Raw genomic sequence first — 20739 nt, 5'->3', positions numbered from 1 at the left:
TCCCCCTTTTTTCTGAAACAAAACTCCGTTCACTCCAAATTTTGTTTCAGAAACATCTAAATGAAAAACTCTGTCATAGTCATGCACAGCTAAACCCCAAATGCTTGTGTGCCACTTTATGTATGATTTTGTGTTATCTCTAGTGCATATCATGTGCATGTGTGGTGTAACCTTTCCATTTTTTCTAACAGTACTCTTGCATACCTCAGTGCTTGTCTTCCTCCCCCTTTTGTGGTGATCTGGACACTGTGTCAATCCTCCACTTCCAGGCAGTCGTTTGTCTCCCCGGATTCCTTAACCCAATTTGATTCCCCAAACTAAAACAGCAGCCTCAGTCCTCTTCTGCTCCTTTCTCTCCGTTCTTCTCTCCCACTTTTCTATCCAATGGCAGTCAGTTCTTTTCAGCTTTGTCCCGTGTATCTCTTTGTCCCACTGTCTCTTTCATTGCCATCTCGCTCCAAACATGGCAAATGTCAAACTCAGACAGTCTTCTCAAAGGTCCTTCACACACAGTGAGGTTGCAGCTTGCTGGAAACGCATCTCCATCCATCCAATCTAGATGGTGGATCTTCTCTTTCTGATGTCGTTTGCCCACAGCGCTGCTGGACCTCTCTGCTCAGAACTCTGGTATTGTCTCTTTGGACTGCTGTCCACTGTTGATGTTCATGCTCGTGCTTCTGGAACTGGACTCGGTGTCTTCAGGGAGAGATTAGCTTCCTTGGAGCTTACTTGTTCAGGATGAGGACTGGAAGCTGCAAAACAATTCAGCCAAAAATTCTGGCTGGGTGCTTCTACTTTTTCTAATGATTTTAACCTATAAATTTCTTCCGACTGCTGCCCATGTAGAATTGATCCAGGTCCATTCCCCACCTGTAAACGACAGACTGAGAGACTTTCATTATTCACTGTGACTGCATATGTTTTCATCACTCCTAAAGCAACACATCTCTACTTATTTTGTTTTGACCTCTACTGACTTCAAACCCCAAAAATGAAATTTTTATTTGATCTTAACCGCAAACACAAAAAATCTTCTTGATGTTGTTATTAATTATTTTCATCAACAACACTCCAAATTATGTTTTTGTTTTGTGTCCAGCAGGGGAAGAAGGTGACCTGTAGTGTCACTGCTTCCCCCAGTTGGAGACAATTTCCCACTCACACTTCCACACTTTTTATTTTCTTTGTTTTCATCATTTTCTTTCTCTCTCTTTTTTTTTTTTTTTCTTTTACCCCATTGCTTTACACCCACACATTAACCTGTTAACTCACTCCTCCAACCTCATTTTCCTTTCACCCCGACAGCTCTCATGCAGTCCACAATCAAATTCTCCATTCATCCTTGAATACTTGATCACCTTTAAATGTCACTATTAGTTTTATCTATTTATTTATCTTTACTTTAACGCTAATCCACTTTTTAATTTGCTTTATTTACTTTAGTTCATTTTCTCCTATTTGATCACTATGATTTCTTGACTATTATTATTTCACAGAAAATCAACTAATCTACTTTATCTCCCTATTTGTCATCAAGGAATTCACACACACTCGCAGGCTGGTCACTCGCCCCCACCTTGTCTTTCTCTCTCACACACACGCACATTTTACTCCTCGTTCGTTCCGCCTGTGAACCCGCCCCTCGAGGCTGGCTCACACACACTTCATACTTCTTGCAGTCCCATACAAACTTTCTGCGAGACACTTCTGCTGATTCAGGACAACGCCCTAATCAAAACAAAGAGCGGGTGCCGTCCGCTCTTATACACCTCAACCTAACTAGGACAATTAGGCTCACGATCTTCAGATCGCGCCACTTTTGCCTCACGAATTATTCAAACTGCGCCACGGACTGGATACCGCAGTTTCTCTTCCCCATAAAAAATAAAACCAAATTAAACCCCCCAATTGACTTCACAGTTTGCAACAATTCGCGACACGGCTTCCTGCCGCAATTTCTACACACCACAAACACACACTTTTAGACACAAATTATTTTTGTTACTTTAATTGACTCCCGTACTTCAGACGAGACGCCGACTCTAACGGCGCTTTCACACAAACTACACAGTCCTCCTTCTGCATCAGGCACTGGTTCAACTCAGCTCGGAATCTAACCGGCGAAAGCAACCGATCCTGCTTTTATGCATACTTCAGACTGTGACAGGGACCTCTCCCCGACTTAGTTATTTAAGGAGCCACGAATCCCCAGGTCACCACCCTGGATCTCCTGCCCTCACAGGTCCTAGCCCAGCGTCCGAGACTAGGTGGGGTAACCAAACCCGTGACACACACAGCTCTCAGCTGGCGACGAGGCCTTAAACCCCGCTTTCTAACTAATAGTAACACACGTTTCCTGCTTTAACGCACGGAGGACGGATCACACACCGCCACTTTTTTTCCTAATAACTAAGACGGATGAAACACCGATTCTACTAATCCGTAACAAACGTCTCCTGCTTTAACGCACTGAGATGTTCTTACGGGGCGCTAAACATCAACTTGGAGTTCTTACAAAAGTCTCTTGCTTTAACGCACTGAGACGGACGCTAGCCGCCTTTTTTTCTACTGAGTGAATTTACACTGCGATACGTTCAACTTAGCGAACAGATAATTTAGGCTTTAAACAATATGTACGGTTCGAAAATAAACAGGTCGTGCTTACCTTTTAATCATGTGAGCTAGCTCTCTGTTCGCCTCGTTTCACGATCTCAGCTCTGCCAATTCATCCTCTCTGGGCCTCGAGCGAATCCCGGGTTTTGGCACCAAAACTGTTACGAAATCAGTTTTACCCCTGTTCTTTTATTCGTCGAAACTTCCAGAGACGGCACCGGAACTCAGTAGTCATTTTCACAAAACTTTTATTTATCTTTATTCATCTTCATTTAAGCATGCACTTCTAGAAGGGAAGACGAGGCCGGTGTGTCCCTCTGCAAAATCTTCACCCCTTTGTTAGTTACAGCCAGCTTTATAGAGGCGTCCCCATCATAAAACCCCCCTACGGTGTGCTGCAAACTCTGTGTCTGTGTCTATGTGAGTGCTCGTGCGTGACTGTGTACGCATACCTGTGTGTATGTGTGTGCACGTAAGTGAGTGTGCGTGACAGTTAAAACACTGTGGGTGTAGGTGACTCCCTAGAGGTCATAAAAAACACATTTCCCTTCCAGACCACAGTTATCCAGGTCAAATGTTGAGACCCCCACCCAAACATTCTCTGGGGAATTTCCTCTCAGGATTAACTCCTCTCTGTTTTACTTTCACAGTTCAACTGGGGAGGGTCTCCTATACTCTGCTCCTAAGTTCATGACAGTCAGGCCTTTATCACATTGAGGGCAGTATCAGTGTCTCTACAATAATTCTACATTCTATGTTAACACATTTCTAAACTCTAAAATAAGCTAAACATTTCTACAGTAACTGGGAACCCAATGGTCACTATGAGATAGAAAGGTGTCTATGAATTGGGCACTATTTTTCTGGTTCTTAAAACCAATCAATAAATACTTGCACAATAATGAAAAACCCGTTTTATTTGGATTGGGATAAAAGCAGCTCTGCAAATGAACAAGTAGCCAAGGTTACTGATGATGAGATGAGCTTGTACTGTTATAAATGTTGTGAGTTTCCCATGACAAATTTCAAACAACAGCTAGAGAAGACCCACTGCATGTTATTAACTGATGGATGCTCTAAAAACTTAAAATAAGTTGGCTTGAAAGACTCAAAAAACCCCACAAAAGAATTGGAAAACACTCATCTTGTTATGTGATGGCTGCGTGCAGGCAGGAGAAGGACCCAAAGTGCAGACTCCGGAGACAGAAAGTAACTCAAAACAGTTTTAATTTTAAACTCAAATGTAACATAACTGAAAATAACAAAATAGACTTACACCAGAGGACTGAGAAAAACACACAGCTAAATAAACGGTAGATCGCGACAATGACAAACTGAAACACAGGGCTTAAATACATAGAGGGAGCAATCAGGGAATGGACAACAGGAGGGAAACACAGCTGGGGCAAATCAGAACTGACGAGACAAGGAAGCGTAAACTGAACACACTGAGAAGAGACAGAAACCTTCAAAGTAAAACAGGAAACACAAAACACAGACTGAACAAAAGACACAGACTCACATGCAGGCACTACAACAGAGGGAACAGAGACGTGGGACCAGGGCAGACACAGACTGGACACGGGGATACAGCAGACAGGGGAGACAGCAACCAAGGATTACACAGAGACATAAACCATAAGACAGAACTCTATCAAAGAAACCAAAGACTAGAAATGATAAATAATATAATCAACTCAAAAGCCCTGGGTCAACGACCCAGGCATCCTAACACATCTGGCCATATATGTTGTCACAGCGGGGTGCGCCGGTGTGAGGAAAGAGGTAGACCCAGATGCAGACACAGTGGAGACAAAACGTAGTTTCAAAAACAAAGCGAGCCTTTATTGGCTGATTGCAGAAGAAAAACAAGGAACTAGTGAAACTAAGGAGGTTATGAACACTGTGTTAACAAAAAAGGCTGTGACACTCAGTGAAAAACTATGACAAACTATGAACACTGAGTAAACTAGAAAACACAGAGAAACAATGGAGTAAACCTATGAAAACTGTGGTGAGGTTAACAGACGATCTGACACTGACTGAGTGGAAACACACAGACTAAATACACATAAGGAATGATCAAAGGAAGTAGAATCACATGGGGAAAACAGCTGACAACAATTAACATAATGACAGGACACGTGAAACTAAACATAACACAAAACTCTTTCAAAATAAAACAGAAAACATAAGGAGGTCCAGACATGACTTGAATTTGACAAACAAAGAAAACTTGGACATGAAACATGGTAGAATGTAACTAGATAAACCGAAATGAAACTAGACTAAAAAGAATAACAAAACACCAAGAAACTGGGTCACATGACCCAGGGCCATGACATATGTAGCCACAAAATCCATGCAGTAATGTTGCACTTTTACAAGGTCACAAATATATGGTCTCATATGAATGTCAGTAAAAACAACCAATGTTTTAAAGGCTTAACAAACTTGTCTGACGATGTTTCTTAGAAGGTCTTTGCTTTTGTTGCCTAAATAATAAAAAATAACATCACATTACCTCGTGGCGTCCCCTTGTCACTGTCAGCATGTCGCTATTTATTCTTGCTTCTGTCTCTGTCAGTGCAGCGTCTGTGGACTGTAGTAGTTTTGCAACTGAATGGGTTTGTAATGCAAATACATGATCACATTTTAAAGCATACTGGAACACTTTTAAATACTATTGCTGTGGACACAAGGACCAACATGCAAATGGAATTTTTGTATATTTATGAGCCAAACAGAAACTTCAGTGTGAATATTGTAAAGGCAGAGAATTCTAATGGCCTACACTATTTAGAAATACACACAAATGTACTCCTAATGATGAAACCATCCATTACTGGACAATAGATCAATGTTCCTCATGTGCTGCTAACTAAAGGACTGAATATCACTTTTCCACAAAAGCCATCTTATCATCTGTAAGGCAAACTGTGATGGTAGGTTGCATAATCAGTGTTTATTTGTGGTGTAGTTAATGTCACAGCCTCTAGGAAACACTGCCTCCTCTTGCACTGTGTGGTTTTATGTTCTTTTATTATTCCTCCGTCTGCCCCATAAATCTTCATTACAGTCTAAAAGTATTGTTTACCATATTTTATTCTTACATACATAAGATGTAACAATACTTTTTTAAATATGTAAATTATCGTTTTTATTTTATTTTTAATGTAATTATGATTATGAGCACTTTTGTGACTTATGTCATTTTGTAAATAATAATAATAATAAATATAATAATAATAATAATAAATATAGTAATAATAATAATAATAATAATAAATATAATAATAATAAATATAATAATAATAATAATAATAATAATAATAATAAGGTTTGTTTTTAAATGAAAAACTAATATAGAATAATGATTTTAAACCATTGACATGGCGTCCGGGCATGAAATGTTCATATGCACACAGATGTGTGTATGCACTGTAACTAGAGTCAATGTGAGTACCACTAGAATAGCCACAAAAACATGTCAGCATGCTCTTGAGAAGCTGAATGTGTGACACACAAATTCCTCCCATATTTTTGCAGGAGGCACCTATGTCGTCTGCATTACTCACCGATGTCAGTGAAAGCTGTGCGTGTCTGAGGGACACGCTATGATTTCTAAAGGTTAATGCATGGCAGAAATAGAATATGAGTGGGTTTGATAATCACAGGCAAACAAAGAAGCGGTGATACACCGTGTCAGCCTGAATATGCAACTGTGCATGTTTGTGTGTGAAAGACACAGAGAACAATGTGTTCAGTGTGCAGCATGGATGTCTACAAATAATAACTTTAAGGATGTAAGTGCACCTGGTCTTTTATAATGTCTTGTGTGTGTTTTTCTCAGAATTCAGCGCTCTATCAAAGAGTTTCAGTGCGTACCATTTATAACAGCGTGAGGTACCGCAATGTCCTCTGACAGTCTGGGCTGAACTTAGAGGATCGTCGCTTCCTCAGCATGCCAGGACCATGAGCATCTGTGAGTTTTGTTCACAAAGAAGCAGCATGTTGGAGTGCTGGAGACCCGGGCTCCAAAATTACCCTGCTGATTTGGCATGGGATGAGATGAAGTACAAATGGAAATTAGGTTGCAAGCATATGTAGAGCCTCTTATAAGGATTCCTGGATACTAATTTAAAGTGAGTTTGCAGATCTATCTAAAATGTGCATAACATAAAGAGTCTAAATGTAAAATATTTGTGTTTCACACTTGTTTACTCCATAATTCCATATGTGGTATTTCAAATTGTGTTGCCTTAGGTTCTGGGCTGTTAATAAATAAATAATCACTGATTACATCACAAGAAATGTGCCATTGACTGAACTAACGTAGAACCCAGAAACCAAAACCGTCAGAGTTATTTTATTTCAACTTCTTTTTAGACAGATAATTTTCATCCTTAGGTTGTGAAAATGACCTCATGACCTGTACTTGTCAAAATTACACACACAAAAAAGAAGAAATTGCTCCAAGGTACCTAATGAACGTAACAAGCTGCTAGCAGAGTGTGAGCACAAAGACACATTGTGAAGTAATTTCATTCTTCTAAAAAGTTCCTTTTTTGCCAGAAAAAAAACATATTGAAAAGTAAAATATCCAGTTGTTGACATACACTGAAAAAAGGAGACTGGCCATCTCTTGGATTTATATTAGCATCTTGCGTGTATTTAACACAAGTGCCTCATGTTTTAAGGTTAGGTGTAACTATTTAGTGTAGAAACTACACGATATGCAGAGAAGGTACATTAATTTGTTCATATCACGTTCAAGTGAAGTAAGACAATAATGAAGCAATGTCAAATCTTACGATATCGCACGTGATTTCATCTTGCGTTCTTTTGATCGTGGGTAAGGACTGCCGCCATCTCAGTAACGTTGTGCTGCCCGCCACTACTTTTTTCGGTAAGTTGCTGCCTGCCACTACTTTTTTTTTTGGTATATATGTTGATTTTCTGAATGAGTATTTTCAAAATTACAGCCAAATGTGGTTTAATGTCTAGTGTGTCACCATGTAACGTTAAATAAAGAAGTGGCGCGTTTTCATTTGAAATTTTTTTTTTTTTGACAAGGAGCCGTTAAGTTGCAATTAACTTTACTCTAACATTGTTTGGTCTTGAATTTCAATTAGTTTGCAAAATGACTGTTCAGTTACATTATTCAACAGTGTGTATTGCACCGTGGTGAGATTTTGACTATCAAACCACCTCTGCTAATTAATCGGCGGCATTAAGTTAGCTTACGCCCCTCAATGCCTTTTTTTTTTTTTTTTTTTTGCTGCAGATTGAGAGACAAAGTCTATTGCATTTCACTTGAAGTAAGCTGCTGGATCGGGGGTTTGAGTTGTTGTGGTAAGAACGTGACATTGTATTTTGTCAAAGTTTTCGTAATTAATTATGATACCGATAATGAGTATTTTCAAAATTACAGCCAAATGTGGTTTAATGTCTAGTGTGTCACCATGTAACGTTAAATAAAGAAGTGGCGCGTTTTCATTTGAATTTTTTTTTTTTTGACAAGGAGCCGTTAAGTTGCAATTAACTTTACTCTAACATTGTTTGGTCTTGAATTTCAATTAGTTTGCAAAATGACTGTTCAGTTACATTATTCAACAGTGTGTATTGCACCGTGGTGAGATTTTGACTATCAAACCACCTCTGCTAATTAATCGGCGGCATTAAGTTAGCTTACGCCCCTCAATGCCTTTTTTTTTTTTTTTTTTTTTTTTTTTTTTTTTTGCTGCAGATTGAGAGACAAAGTCTATTCGCATTTCACTTGAAGTAAGCTGCTGGATCGGGGATTTGAGTTGTTGTGGTAAGAACGTGACATTGTATTTTGTCAAAGTTTTCGTAATTAATTAATCGGTATTAATGATACCGATAATATGCAAAAAATATGCAGTACAGTACACTCAAGCACTATTAAATATATGAATTCTAAGTACAGCTATCATTTATGCAATCTCTTTGCAATCAGTAATTTGTTTAACACTGTCCAAAAATTGGGTTATCAATATTACACTTTGTGAATTGCTTGTCATAAGTAATTTAGAGAATCATCATTAGATTTAAAGGTTCATCCTTTTACTGTTGTGTATACCTTCCCATTGTTGTTCTCTTCATTCAATAATGCATCCTTGAAATATCAAACACCATTTTGTCCTCACTACACCTCACCCCTTCTTTATTTTCTCTTTTACAGTGAATGGTGCTAGAAGTGTTGCAGTGACATGGTAAATGTGGCAATGTAAGACCTGCCCTTCAGTTTTTCCAAGTAGGTCCCATATTCTGAAACATTATCGAGTGAGACATAGGCACTTTGGAAATAATAATCGTATTCCATGTGTTCATGCAAGCTGTCCATGCACTTTTAAAACATGCAATGCACTATTAATTCATTTGAATAGATGCCACGTTGTTAAAAATAGTCATCATCAGTCACAGGGATGTACATTTAGCTGTCATTTGTGTTCTTGTAAGGATCTTGTGTCTGAGAGAGATTACTGGACTCACATTAATGCGCACTTGAAGAAAAATGATGTTGTAACTTGTATGTTTTTGGACTGCAAATTCAAAACAAACGTCTTCGGATCTTTTAGATCCCACAAGAGTAGGAAACTCAGGTGTTATTCAGTAAAAAATCTTAAACCAGGAATAGTAGTATCAGACACAGTTGCTTATCCAGAATCTGCCTCCAGTACCTTTGATGAACACATTGGTGAGGATGCTCAGCCAGGTAGCAGTGCTGATGCTTCACATGACCTCCCCAATGTAATTGAGCACAGTTTGGCAGCAGCTTTATTAAAATTGGAACATTTTTCTAATGTACCAAGCAGAGCAATTAATGATTTTTTGGTAGAACTTCATCACTTAACTGACTGTCTCTCAAAATCTCATGCTGAAGGTGTTCTAGTGGACATTTTTAAGAAGAACAACCTTCAAGTTGACAGAGCTGTCATAGAGGAAATCACTTCTTCTCTGTGGTTAGCAAATCCTCTAAATAAGGCCATAGAAAAGGGTGGGCCATTGAGTTCTTCATATCAACGTAATCAATATTACAAGGAAAATTTTAATGTTGTTGAACCAGTTGAATATATTTTAGATGTGAAAGAAAACAAAACATTGCAGTATATTCCCATCCTAGAATCCCTGCGAGTGCTGCTGAGTAGGAAAGATATTGTGGACAAGATAGTTAGAATTCATGAAACACGAAGGGAGACTTTGATAGGAAAAGAAATTTTGTACAGGTCTTACAAGGATGGTCTGCATTGTAAGGAAAATACTTTGTTTTCAGGGGAAGAGCTAAGTTTATCCATAACTTTGTATGCTGATGACTTTGAGGTCTGTAACCCTTTGGGCACCTCCCGCAAAACTCACAAACTTTGTGCTGTGTACTGGGTACTGAATAATCTACCTCCAGATTCTCATTCTAATTTATCCTCAATTTTCCTGTGCATTTTGTGCAAAACTGACAACGTAAAATCATTTGGGTATGACAAGGTATTAGAGCCCCTATTACACGACCTAAGGTCTTTGGAAGTTGATGGAATTTTTGTCCCTCAACTGGACAAATCTCTGAAGGGGACAGTGCAGATTATTGCTGCTGACAATTTAGGAGCACATGGAATAGCAGGCTTTGTTGAGAACTTTACAGGCCCCTTCATTTGTCGTTTTTGTACAGCAACTGCTTCAGACATTCAATCACATGAGGTCAGGTCAGGAACTTTCATTCTCAGAACAAAAGAAACACATGAAACCCATGTCAGAGCAGCCATAGATAGTGGCACTAGCTATTTTGGAGTTAAAAGAGGCTGTCCTTTTACTGGAGCACTTTCTCATTTTCATGTTGTTAGTGGCTACCCTCCTGACATTGCCCATGATCTCTTTGAAGGCATTGTGCCTGTTGAAATAGCACATTGCCTCAAGTTACTGATATCAAAGAAGTATATCTCCTTGGATGATATAAACAATTCCATATTGCATTTCCCATACAAGTGGACAGACAAAACCAATAAGCCTCATACTTTGCCACAAAATCTTTCAAGCAGGAAAACCATAGGGGGCAATGCCCATGAAAACTGGTGCTTGTTAAGACTACTTCCATTTCTGATAGGCCCCAAAATCCCTGAACATGAGCCAGTATGGCAGGTCTTGTTGGATCTAAAACAGATTGTTGAGCTAGTGGTTTCTCCAGTTCACAGTGAAGAGTCTATTGCTTTCCTTGAGAGCAAAATTTCAGATCATCGACAAAGGTATCAAGAGGTGTTTCCTAACAACAAATTGCTGCCTAAACACCACTACATAGAGCATTACCCACAACTAATTCAGCTTTTTGGGCCTCTCGTGGGACTTTGGACCATCAGATTTGAGGCTAAGCACAGTTTCTTTAAAAAGATTATGAAACACACCAGTTGCTTTAAAAACGTCCCTCTGTCTTTGGCTGTGAAGCATCAGTTTATGATTGGTTATCACCTGTCCTCTCCAAGTATTGATAAACCACTGCTGGATGTGTCAGAAGCATCCACTGTCCCATTAGATGTTTTAAAGGAAGAGCTAGCTCAAGCTTTCAAACAGAGAAATCCTTTTGTATCTGAAATACACATTGCAAAAAATGTTTGTAGTAAGGGAATACAATACAGGCCTGGTATGATAGTGGCATATGGTTCTTGTGGTGGCTTGCCTGAATTTGGGGAAATCCATCAAATATGCATTTTGCAGCAGGGACTATTTTTTGTGTTAAAACTGCTGTGTGGATGGTATTGTGAGCATTATGGAGCCTTTCAGCTGACTCCATCTCCGGCACGAGAACTTGCTCTTGTGGAAGTCTCTGAACTGGCTGATGAATACCCACTGGCTGCCTATGCAGTTGGAGGTATGCAGATGGTGACCTTGAAGAGATCAATCTGTGTCTTTGGGTAAGATCATTTAAAAATAATTGTGCTGGGTGATAAGTATGTTGTACTCCATGTTTAACCTTGTTTGCATGGGAAATGGTGATGGAATTGGCAACATCATGCACTGGTGGATGTGATTAAAGAAAAGGAAGGACTGTTGAAAAAGTGTGCACGGTGTAAAAAACGGTCTCTGCTGTCACATATAAATGTGTATGGGATTCCTTGGGCACAGTAACTGGTGTTTTTTTGTGTGTTATTAACTTAATGTCTTTACAATTTTGACAAGTTGAGGTTGACATGTTTTTTTTTCCAGAGTTAAGTTGTATTCGTGTTATAATGGTAAAATATGATGTTTGTTATAAAACTGATTGTAATTACATTTTCCTATTCTTTCCTAACAGACAGTGAAGAATGACCATGACAGCTCCAGCTATTCTCAGAGTTATCCTTGGACCAGACAGTAGTCAGAGGGTCATGATTTCTGCTGGTCTGCCTTCAACTGTTGCTGAACTGGAAGCTGAAATAAAGACTCAGTGCAAAATAATGGAACCCTTCCGATTGCAGTTCATGGACACACTTTTTGACAACGAATTTGTGAACTTAACTTCAATGGAAGAAATCCAAGACAAAGCGGCAATCAAAATTGTATACACATCCTTCCAACCTCAAGACCAAGGTGAAGACACATTTTCTTTTCCATCAACCAGTGCTCTTGATGACACATCTACTTCTGGTGACAGCACCGTGATTCTTTCATCTCCAGAGTCTACATCATCACGGTCTTTGTGGCCAGATTTGTTCTGCATTCCCCGTTTCACATATGATGCTGAAATTAAACTTGCGCAGGCCCATGTAGCTTTCAAAGAAAATGGGATGCTGCTGATCCCTGATCCAAAGCTGAAGTCCGACATTTTGGAGGGTTTAATACAGGAGGTAGTCAAGCACACAGTCTACCTCACAGACAGTAAGTTTGACCAAGTTGCAGAGGCACTCATCCTGAAGCATCCATGTTTAAAAGAAAAAGGCTCACACAGTGGCTATGCGGGATGGAAGTTAAGCCTCAAATACAAGTTATCAAACTACCGCACACATCTCCGCAAAATAGGATGTCCTGAAGTATGTGTGAATTCCTTTAAAAATAAGCCAGCTGAGAAATGTTCCCCTGCTTCTGCCGTTAAGCGACCAAAGAGGGGTGAAGTGGATTACTGCCCCTCTTTTCCACTTGGAGAAAGTGAACAGTCCCTTGAGAAGATGAGGGTTGAACTCCTTTCCGATGTGAAGAGGCGCAACAACAGAGAGACAGTCATGGATAAAATGAACAGAACATATGCATTGAGAAGACAAGAAGTCATTATTGATGCTCCCATGATCAGAAATGTACAAGAGAGATGGCCGGCTCTTTTCTTCCCAGCAGAGGTAATTTAAGTGCGGAAAAGAGGACAGCAAAAAAAAAAATAAAAAAATGCATTAACCCTCTCAGGCTCAAATTAAGTTTTTGTTGCTAATGCACAACCAAGTCCCGCAGTGGTACTTCTGAGTAAAAAAAAACCTCATAAAATATGTATGTGGGGTAATCAGGTTGTTAGTTTTTAACTGTTGCAAATCGGCAACGCCTGCCTCGAGAGGGTTAACTAGTTGTGTCATAGATGTGTTGATGTGTAAAGGTAGTCCATATGGAAAAGATATATATAAATATTCTAAAGTTTGTATCTGTCTTGTGTGAAACTTGTATGAAAAGCATACAAGAGAGAAAACAGATATAAGATCCCTTGAAAAATTATATAAATGAAACTTGTATGTTTTGGATACTTACTAAAATAATATATGAAAGTGGCCACTTTCATGAGTAAATCATATAAGCCTTATGTGATTTACTATATCAAGCAAGCCAAATCTGATGCAAGTCTTTAATAAGTTTTTTCTATTTCTTTTTCATATGGGAGTGCTTGACTTTATTAGGCTGTGTGTCGATATATTGCATAGCAGAGTCCAGATGAAGAACTATACTCTATACCAGCCATTATTTTAAAATAATTTCATGTTGTTTCAGATAAACGCAGAGTTCAAGCGCATCACAACCATGACTTTACAGTCAAGGTTTATGTCACAGCTTGACTATCTCTCCGAAAGTCTCCTGAAAGTGTTTGCAACGCGATCAGGGGAGCAGGGCAGGAAGATAAAGGATGTAACTGCCATGATGACAGTAAGAACTTTTAAATTATTTAACTACAAAGTGTATATGCATTGCATTAGGTCAGTAAAAGATTTATACGTTGCATCCATTGGAAAGCTCAACTTTTACTTGTGAGTACCAATTCTACTGAAAGGACCCTGTCATTTTCGTCATGCATTTAGTGTCCCACTGTGAAAAATTGATCTTTTTTATATGATCTGGAAACTATTTAGTCCACTCCCTAAAAATCATGTCACACTTTTGAAAATTGTTTTGCTGGTGTTGCATGTTGATGACTGGTTCAAAAACTCTATATTATTTGTCTTTGATCACTTTCTTCTATGCTACTGAAAATTTATCTTTTTTTTCCTTTGTTATAATTCTTAAGGATGACATTGATGCTCGAAGGGAGTCCCTCATCAAAGGACTGTGCTTCTATCTGAATGAAAATCCTGACATCTTGGTGCAGGAGTACATGGTGAGTGTTTTATGAGTAGATTGTGGCTTTGCAACATTTCAAAATGTATTCAGATAGCCATTTAATTCTCCTTGGACTAGGCAGGCCTAGTAGTCCTCTTTAATAATATGGCAAAGAGATTCTAACACTGAGATTAAAACAAAAGGTTAAACTTGTTCGCTACATCCCCTTTGTTTGAAAAAAAAATTGCCCAACTGTGAGGCTGAAAGAAAATCTAAATTCTTCTGAGTGACATAACCTGGCTTGCTGGTGGCCCAATGTCTTTCTAACAAAAGACTAATGTAGACCTTGAATGCCCTTCATTTGAAATAAAAAACAAACAAACCTGTGTGTGTGTGTGTGTGTGTGTGTTCTATTTGTTGTTGTCTTTTTCTTTTAGAAACAGATCATGAATGGCAGCATGACAGGGCACTGCATATAAAAAAGAGGATTTGTCTAAAAAAGGAATCTTAAAGAAATGTTTTATCTTTAACCAGGACATGACCGAGGCCACTGCACTGACTGCTATAGAGAAAACAACGGTGGGCATTTATGTCTCCAGAGATACGCCAGGCAATGACTGTCCTGATGTTGGCATCATCATCGAGGGTGTGGTGGTTCTTCAGGATTTGGATAGTGTGGCCCTTGCAGTTGCCATGCTTTTTGGACTCTTTTACTCGTTGAACATGAGTTACCCATCACAGCTCCGCTACACCTTTGAGGTCATTCAGAAGGTGGTAATGGAATTGGATGCAACTCAGCTCTCAAGAAAAGCCCAAAATTTAAAGACAAAACTGCTCATGTAAAGAAAGTTCACTGTTGCTCTGCATGTGAGGTGGTTTGCTCTCTCACTTGTTCTTGTTCGCATTTTGGAGGTACGATATCAACGACAAATCAGTGTTCACTATTGTGTGCTTTGTAAATTCCATATAGATGGGGCCTGGCTTGGTTTTGCTCTCTGCTCAAGTTTTGTAATTGGCAGCATTTTTAGATTTTTGTTTATTTGTTTTTAAAAGTGAAGAAATGTAGGGTTATCCCCCCCCCCCCCCCCCCCCAAATAGTCCCATCATGGCTGTGTGAAACAACATTTTAGGTTTAATTCAGTTGGTGTAAGATTGCTTTGATGGTTTTGTTTTAAACCAAGATGTTGCAGTATGATCATTGCTAGAATTTTGAAACTTTTTTTCGTATTTGTTAATTTTTTTTAAGTCACTCTATCACTGTTATTTCTGTGGCTCTTTAATAAAGGTTTTGACTTGCAAGTGGTATTTTTTTCTTTTTTTAGTAATTAGGGCAAAATGCATAATGTTAATGATAAGGTTAATAGGTAGGTGTTTCCCAATCCAGTAATTTTAGAGTTAATGGTAACTAACATTATGTTAAATTATTTACAATTGTAATTGTTCATTTAATCTTAAAACCTTAAGCAGAATTTTTTGTATTACTGTTCTCTTTCAAAAAGGTAACCTGTGTTTTTCTGTGTTTTGTCAAGTCAATCATGGCATAGATATTAGACCTTTTAGTTTAGTTTTTTTTTTCTCTCCACTCAGGTTACATTCTTGAAAGAGAACAGTGCGATATGTTATAAAGCTTACATTAAAAAATGTGTACTTGATACTAGAATATAATAACAAATTGTTAAACGAAGATAACGTGTAGTATTTAAGTGACCAATTAGTGTTGGGTAAAAGTTACTCAATAGTGTTGGATTAAAGTGAGAAAATTATGAAAGAATAAAATATTCCAAGACCTCAAATTACTTCAGCAGAACATGTCTCATTCACATTTTATTAACACAAAATTTATAGGTTTATTGAAAGCGAATAACTTGTGTTAATTTAACGCAATTTTTTCATTTGCTGCCAAAGCAAAGCATCTGTGTGCAACAAATGTCCACCATTGAATTAAGTAAATCTAACATGCTCTTTTTTTCAGTGTAGTGTATATTCTTTAAAAACAGCCTGTTTCAGTTTAAGCGTTGTTTTCAATACATTGCGTGCTCACATTTTTTTTCAAATTTCTTCTTGTTGCATGTTGAAGTTCTACTTGGAACCTTGTTAAGATGCGAAAAAGCAAAATATGATTTTTTGCCATTTTTCAAGTGGTCTTTTGATCGGGACTGTATATAAATACTAATAATGCTACTTAATTATTATTATTATTATTATTATTATTATTATTATTATTATTATTATTATTATTATTATTATTCGCCTTGAGGCGACATTTGTTGTGATTTGGCCCTATATAAATAAAATTGAATTGAATTGAATTGAATACTTTATTAAAATGTGCACAAACACACAAAGGAGGCGTGCTTAGCTCTTAGTTTTTACACTGTATAACAGATAAACTGTTAAATTTCTAACATCAAAGATCATTTTCAAGGAAAAACATAAAAAGACAATTACTGGTTAGCTTTAGTTAATCCATCCATTTTCTTCATTTGCAAAGCCAACACAGAGAGACAGACAACAATTCACTTTCATACTCACCAGTTAACACCAACTGCGAGCCCGTTCTCACTCCCGAGGCGTAATATGCCGACGTTTTGTCACGTCCCGGGGCGTTCCTGAGGAACGCAAAAGGAGACCTTCGGCGTTCTTATGGTACGCGGCGGGTTATGGCCGAAATCCAGTGCAATGACGCTCCCGCGGTAATAGACTTTCCAGCCCTGTATTCCAGCCCTAAACCTAACCTTATCCCTAGCCCTAACCATAACCTTTTTCCTGAGCTTAACCAGGACTTTAATGATGTTAAATAGCGTGTTTCTAAGCGATTTGAAGAAAAAGAGCGAACATGTGTAGATTGAGTCCATATGGTTCTCATATTTCCTCATTTTTCCGAGGTCGTCATTTAGGAACGTGGTGGGTAGCCGAAAACGTAATATGTTGACGATTTGTCAACTAGCGTAAAATGTTACACTGTGGGGGTGAGAACGTGTTGCAACTGCATGTCTTTGGACTGTGGGAGGAAACCAGTGCACCCACACAGCAAAATCTCCAGTGTTAAATTAACACTAGAGTGCTGGAAAAAAAAAAAAAGTAACCTAGTCAGTTTTTAAGGTTTACAATGACTAACACTGAGCAGTGCTGATTTTCTAACACTGGAATATTTCTAACATTTTGAGTTATTTTCCAGTGTTAGAAATATTCCAGTGTTAGAAAATCAGCACTGCTCAGTGTTAGTCATTGTAAATCTTAAAAACTGACTAGGTTACTTTTAAAAATACAACACTGTCAAAAGTGTTCATTTAACACTCAAAGGAGTTGACACATATAGACACTCTCTAGTGTTAATTTAACACTGGAGATTTTGCTGTGCAGAAAGAGCCCACTCGACACAGGAGAACACGCAAACACTACACAGAGGGCCTGGCATCTGCATGTCACTAAGGCCACCTTCTTGTGTGCCAACTACTGCACCATCGCGCAAGCCCCTATCAAGTAAAATGTTAACATTTTAAAAAAGCTTCTTCTTCTTTCAGTGCTTCCTTTTAGGGGTCAGTAATTATTCTAAGTCATTATAGTGAAAAGAGACTCCTACAGGACCTCATCTGTAAACCTAGTGAATGTCCTTGTTTTTAATCTCAAGTGAGGAGAAACTAACAAATTTTCACCCTGCGATTAGAAAGAGCAAATCACAGTGTGTTTAAGGATAAGATAAGAATAGAGTGGTGCTTGTCCATTTAGTGCTCTATACACATTTAAACAAGGCATTACACAAAGAGCACAGAGTCTGAGCACAAAGAGACAAAGGCATGACTCGCATGCTTGACTTGTTTTTTTCAGTTAAACTGTAGAACTTTTAGCTTGTAGTTGAGTAATGCCTGTTAAATGAAAGAAATAGGAATATGACATTAATATTACATGTGAGTAAAAGTCCAGAGTGGAGTATTACACCAATATAACACATGCTGGATTTAGCAACTGAACAAAAAGGAGCAATCACTTGACTGATTTTTTGATTTTCAGATGTACAATAATTATGATGTCAGTTTTCTTTGAAGAGTCAGTCACCTATTTTTGATAGCCAGTAAAGTACGTGAGGTTTAAAAGAAAGCTGGATGTCATCAGCATGTCATTAAATGTAATTAAAAAAACTGAAAGGTATATACTAATGGAAGAAAAAGGAAATAGTCCAGTTGTGGAAGGACTGAATCTTGCAGAAACCCACAGGTTGGAGAAACAGTGGTACAGGAGAGCTTGGTTGCCAAACAGAAAATGTCCAATCAGATAAATTGGAAGAAAACCATTCCAACGATGAGCCGGAGATACCAGCCAAAACCTTAAACCCATTAAGTGAAAGATTATGGGCAACAGTACCAAAGGCTGGACTCCTGTGTTCTCCGATAATTCTGTACTCCATTGTATTATTGTGGGGTCTTCATCTTACAATATAAAACACCTTGAGGCAACTGTTGTTGTTATTTGGAGCTATACAAATAAAGTTGAATTGAATTGAACTGTAAAGTAATACGAATAAAAATGAATTCCTCGCATCAGAAGCAAATAAAAGATCACGAATGATGCACATGTAAGCGTGCACAGAGAGTTAACAATGAAAATTCAATTCAATTCAATTCAATTTTATTTATATAGCGCCAAATCACAACAAATGTCGCCTCAAGGCGCTTCATAGATACAGAGAAAAGCCCAACAATCATATGACCCCCTATGAGCAAGCACTTTGGCGACAGTGGGAAGGAAAAACTCCCTTTTAACAGGAAGAAACCTCCGGCAGAACCAGGCTCAGGGAGGGGCGGCCATCTGCTGCGACCGGTTGGGGTGAGAGAAGGAAGACAGGATAAAGACATGCTGTGGAAGAGAGACAGAGATTAATAACAGATATGATTCAATACAGAGAGGTCTGTTAATACATAGTGAGTGAGAAAGGTGACTGGAAAGGAAAAACTCAATGCATCATGGGAATGTTTTGGGATGTGTGTATCAATAATAATAATAATAATAATAATAATAATAATAATAATAATAATGATAACAACAACAATAACAACAACGACAACAACAATAATAATAATAATAATAATGATAACAACAACAACAATAACAACAACGACAACAACAGTAATAATAATAATAACAATAATAATAATGATAACAACAACAATAACAACAACAACAATAATAATAATAATAACGATAATAATAATGATAACAACAACAACAATAATAATAATAATAATAATAATAATAATAATAATAATAATAATAATAATAATGATTGTGAGTTAAACCTGAAAATGTAAAAAAATAAAAGTTAGAATTCGTTCAATTTTAAAATGATACGAAATGATTAATCAGTATCTGGGCCCAAAATGTGCAAACACTCAACACAGGAAATTATTGCAAGAGTTATTTTATTCAGTCAGACTTAAGACATGCACAATACTACAAATATAGTTATGTGTCATTTGTGTGCAAAATTACAGTCTTGTGCACAAACTGTGTGTGTATGAGAGAGAACTGCCTTTATTAGTAGATTCATTTTTAAATGATGCTTTGAATAGATTCGGGGTCCAACCTTAGCTTGACATGAAGTTACAGTTGCAGGTGGTACAGCCCACAGTTATTATTATCATCTAATATTAGTAAAACGTTGCTGAAGTGGATGATTTATCATTGATTGGTAACCAGAGAAATAACACTGGTGAAATTAACAGTCCTGACCCTCTCTCTCTCTTTTTCTGTTAAAATAGGAGTGGAGGAGTCACAGGGAGATCAGATATTTCGAGACTATTTTAGCCCTCAGGAGTTCTTTAGGTTTTACCCACAGCTGGATTTCACAAACCCTGTCATTCACTAGAACGGACGACATGACCTGAAAATGGAAATGGCTGACTTATTGTGGTCAACGCTGGTAGGCTGCTGTGCTTTATTTTAATTCATTTTATTTTTGAAATCACACAACGTGCACACATGTCTTGTTATATCGTATACATAATCATAGTTACCATTACCAAAACATGCCACGGTCATTTATTGGTAGCCCTGGTACGTCCTGCCATATGGGGCCAGATACATGTTGAACAAAGTTAAAAGAGTCCATAATGCTCATGCACTCCTTAGTAGTACTGTCTGATGAGTCATCAGCATGAATGTTTAAGACCCGAACTATGATAATCCTGATTAGCTTAATAATAGAAGATAAAAAGGCTACAAAGTCAGAGAGAAGAGATGCAGCAGAGCCAGGCTGGCAGTATATTAAAATATAATACAAGGGGTGAGCTCTTCCAATTTTGGTCATAGTCATCTCAAAGGAGCTATAAGACCCTGAGGAGATCATCTGGCATAAAAATGACTTGGGAAATAAAGGCTGTCCCACCTCCTTGGCCAGAAAGCCATGGTGCAGAGAAAACATGAACAGCGATATGATTCTAAAAAACGTGAGACTTCCTTCTCATACTGCCACGTCTTAGAGATAAACAGAGAATCACATTTCCTACGGCAGAAGATTAAAAAGAATGACTTGTTAGCAACAGAGCGGGCATTAAACTCCATCATTTTACCAAAAAGAGCCACTCGGTACAGAGTTTAAGGTTTGCAGCTAATTGGAGTGTGGCTGCATCCTTCCTTCTG

General features: G+C 38.1%; 1 protein-coding gene across 4 annotated transcripts; it reads left to right on the top strand.

Annotated features, from left to right (window-relative positions):
• The first annotated feature begins 7232 nt into the window (after positions 1-7232).
• LOC146510756 (uncharacterized) lies at positions 7233-16075 on the top strand. Of its 4 annotated transcripts, XM_085173290.1 has the most exons (8): positions 7233-7522; positions 7901-7968; positions 8363-8431; positions 8819-8890; positions 11912-12926; positions 13561-13713; positions 14072-14161; positions 14638-16075. In XM_085173290.1, the coding sequence occupies exons 5-8, from the start codon at positions 11922-11924 to the stop codon at positions 14944-14946; spliced, it is 1557 nt and encodes a 518-aa protein (XP_085029416.1). In that variant the 5' UTR covers positions 7233-7522; positions 7901-7968; positions 8363-8431; positions 8819-8890; positions 11912-11921; the 3' UTR covers positions 14947-16075. The 4 variants fall into 4 exon arrangements, with proteins under 4 accessions (XP_085029416.1, XP_085029417.1, XP_085029418.1 ...); XM_085173291.1 differs by having other exon boundaries at positions 8819-12926; XM_085173292.1 differs by having other exon boundaries at positions 8363-8890.
• Positions 16076-20739: the final 4664 nt, after the last annotated feature.

The sequence above is a fragment of the Neolamprologus multifasciatus genome, chromosome 9, assembly GCF_963576455.1.
Source record: "Neolamprologus multifasciatus chromosome 9, fNeoMul1.2, whole genome shotgun sequence".
In the NCBI taxonomy this organism is placed as follows: Eukaryota; Metazoa; Chordata; class Actinopteri; order Cichliformes; family Cichlidae; genus Neolamprologus; species Neolamprologus multifasciatus.
Note: the sequence above shows the minus strand (reverse complement) of the source record. Positions and strands in the feature narration are given on the sequence as shown.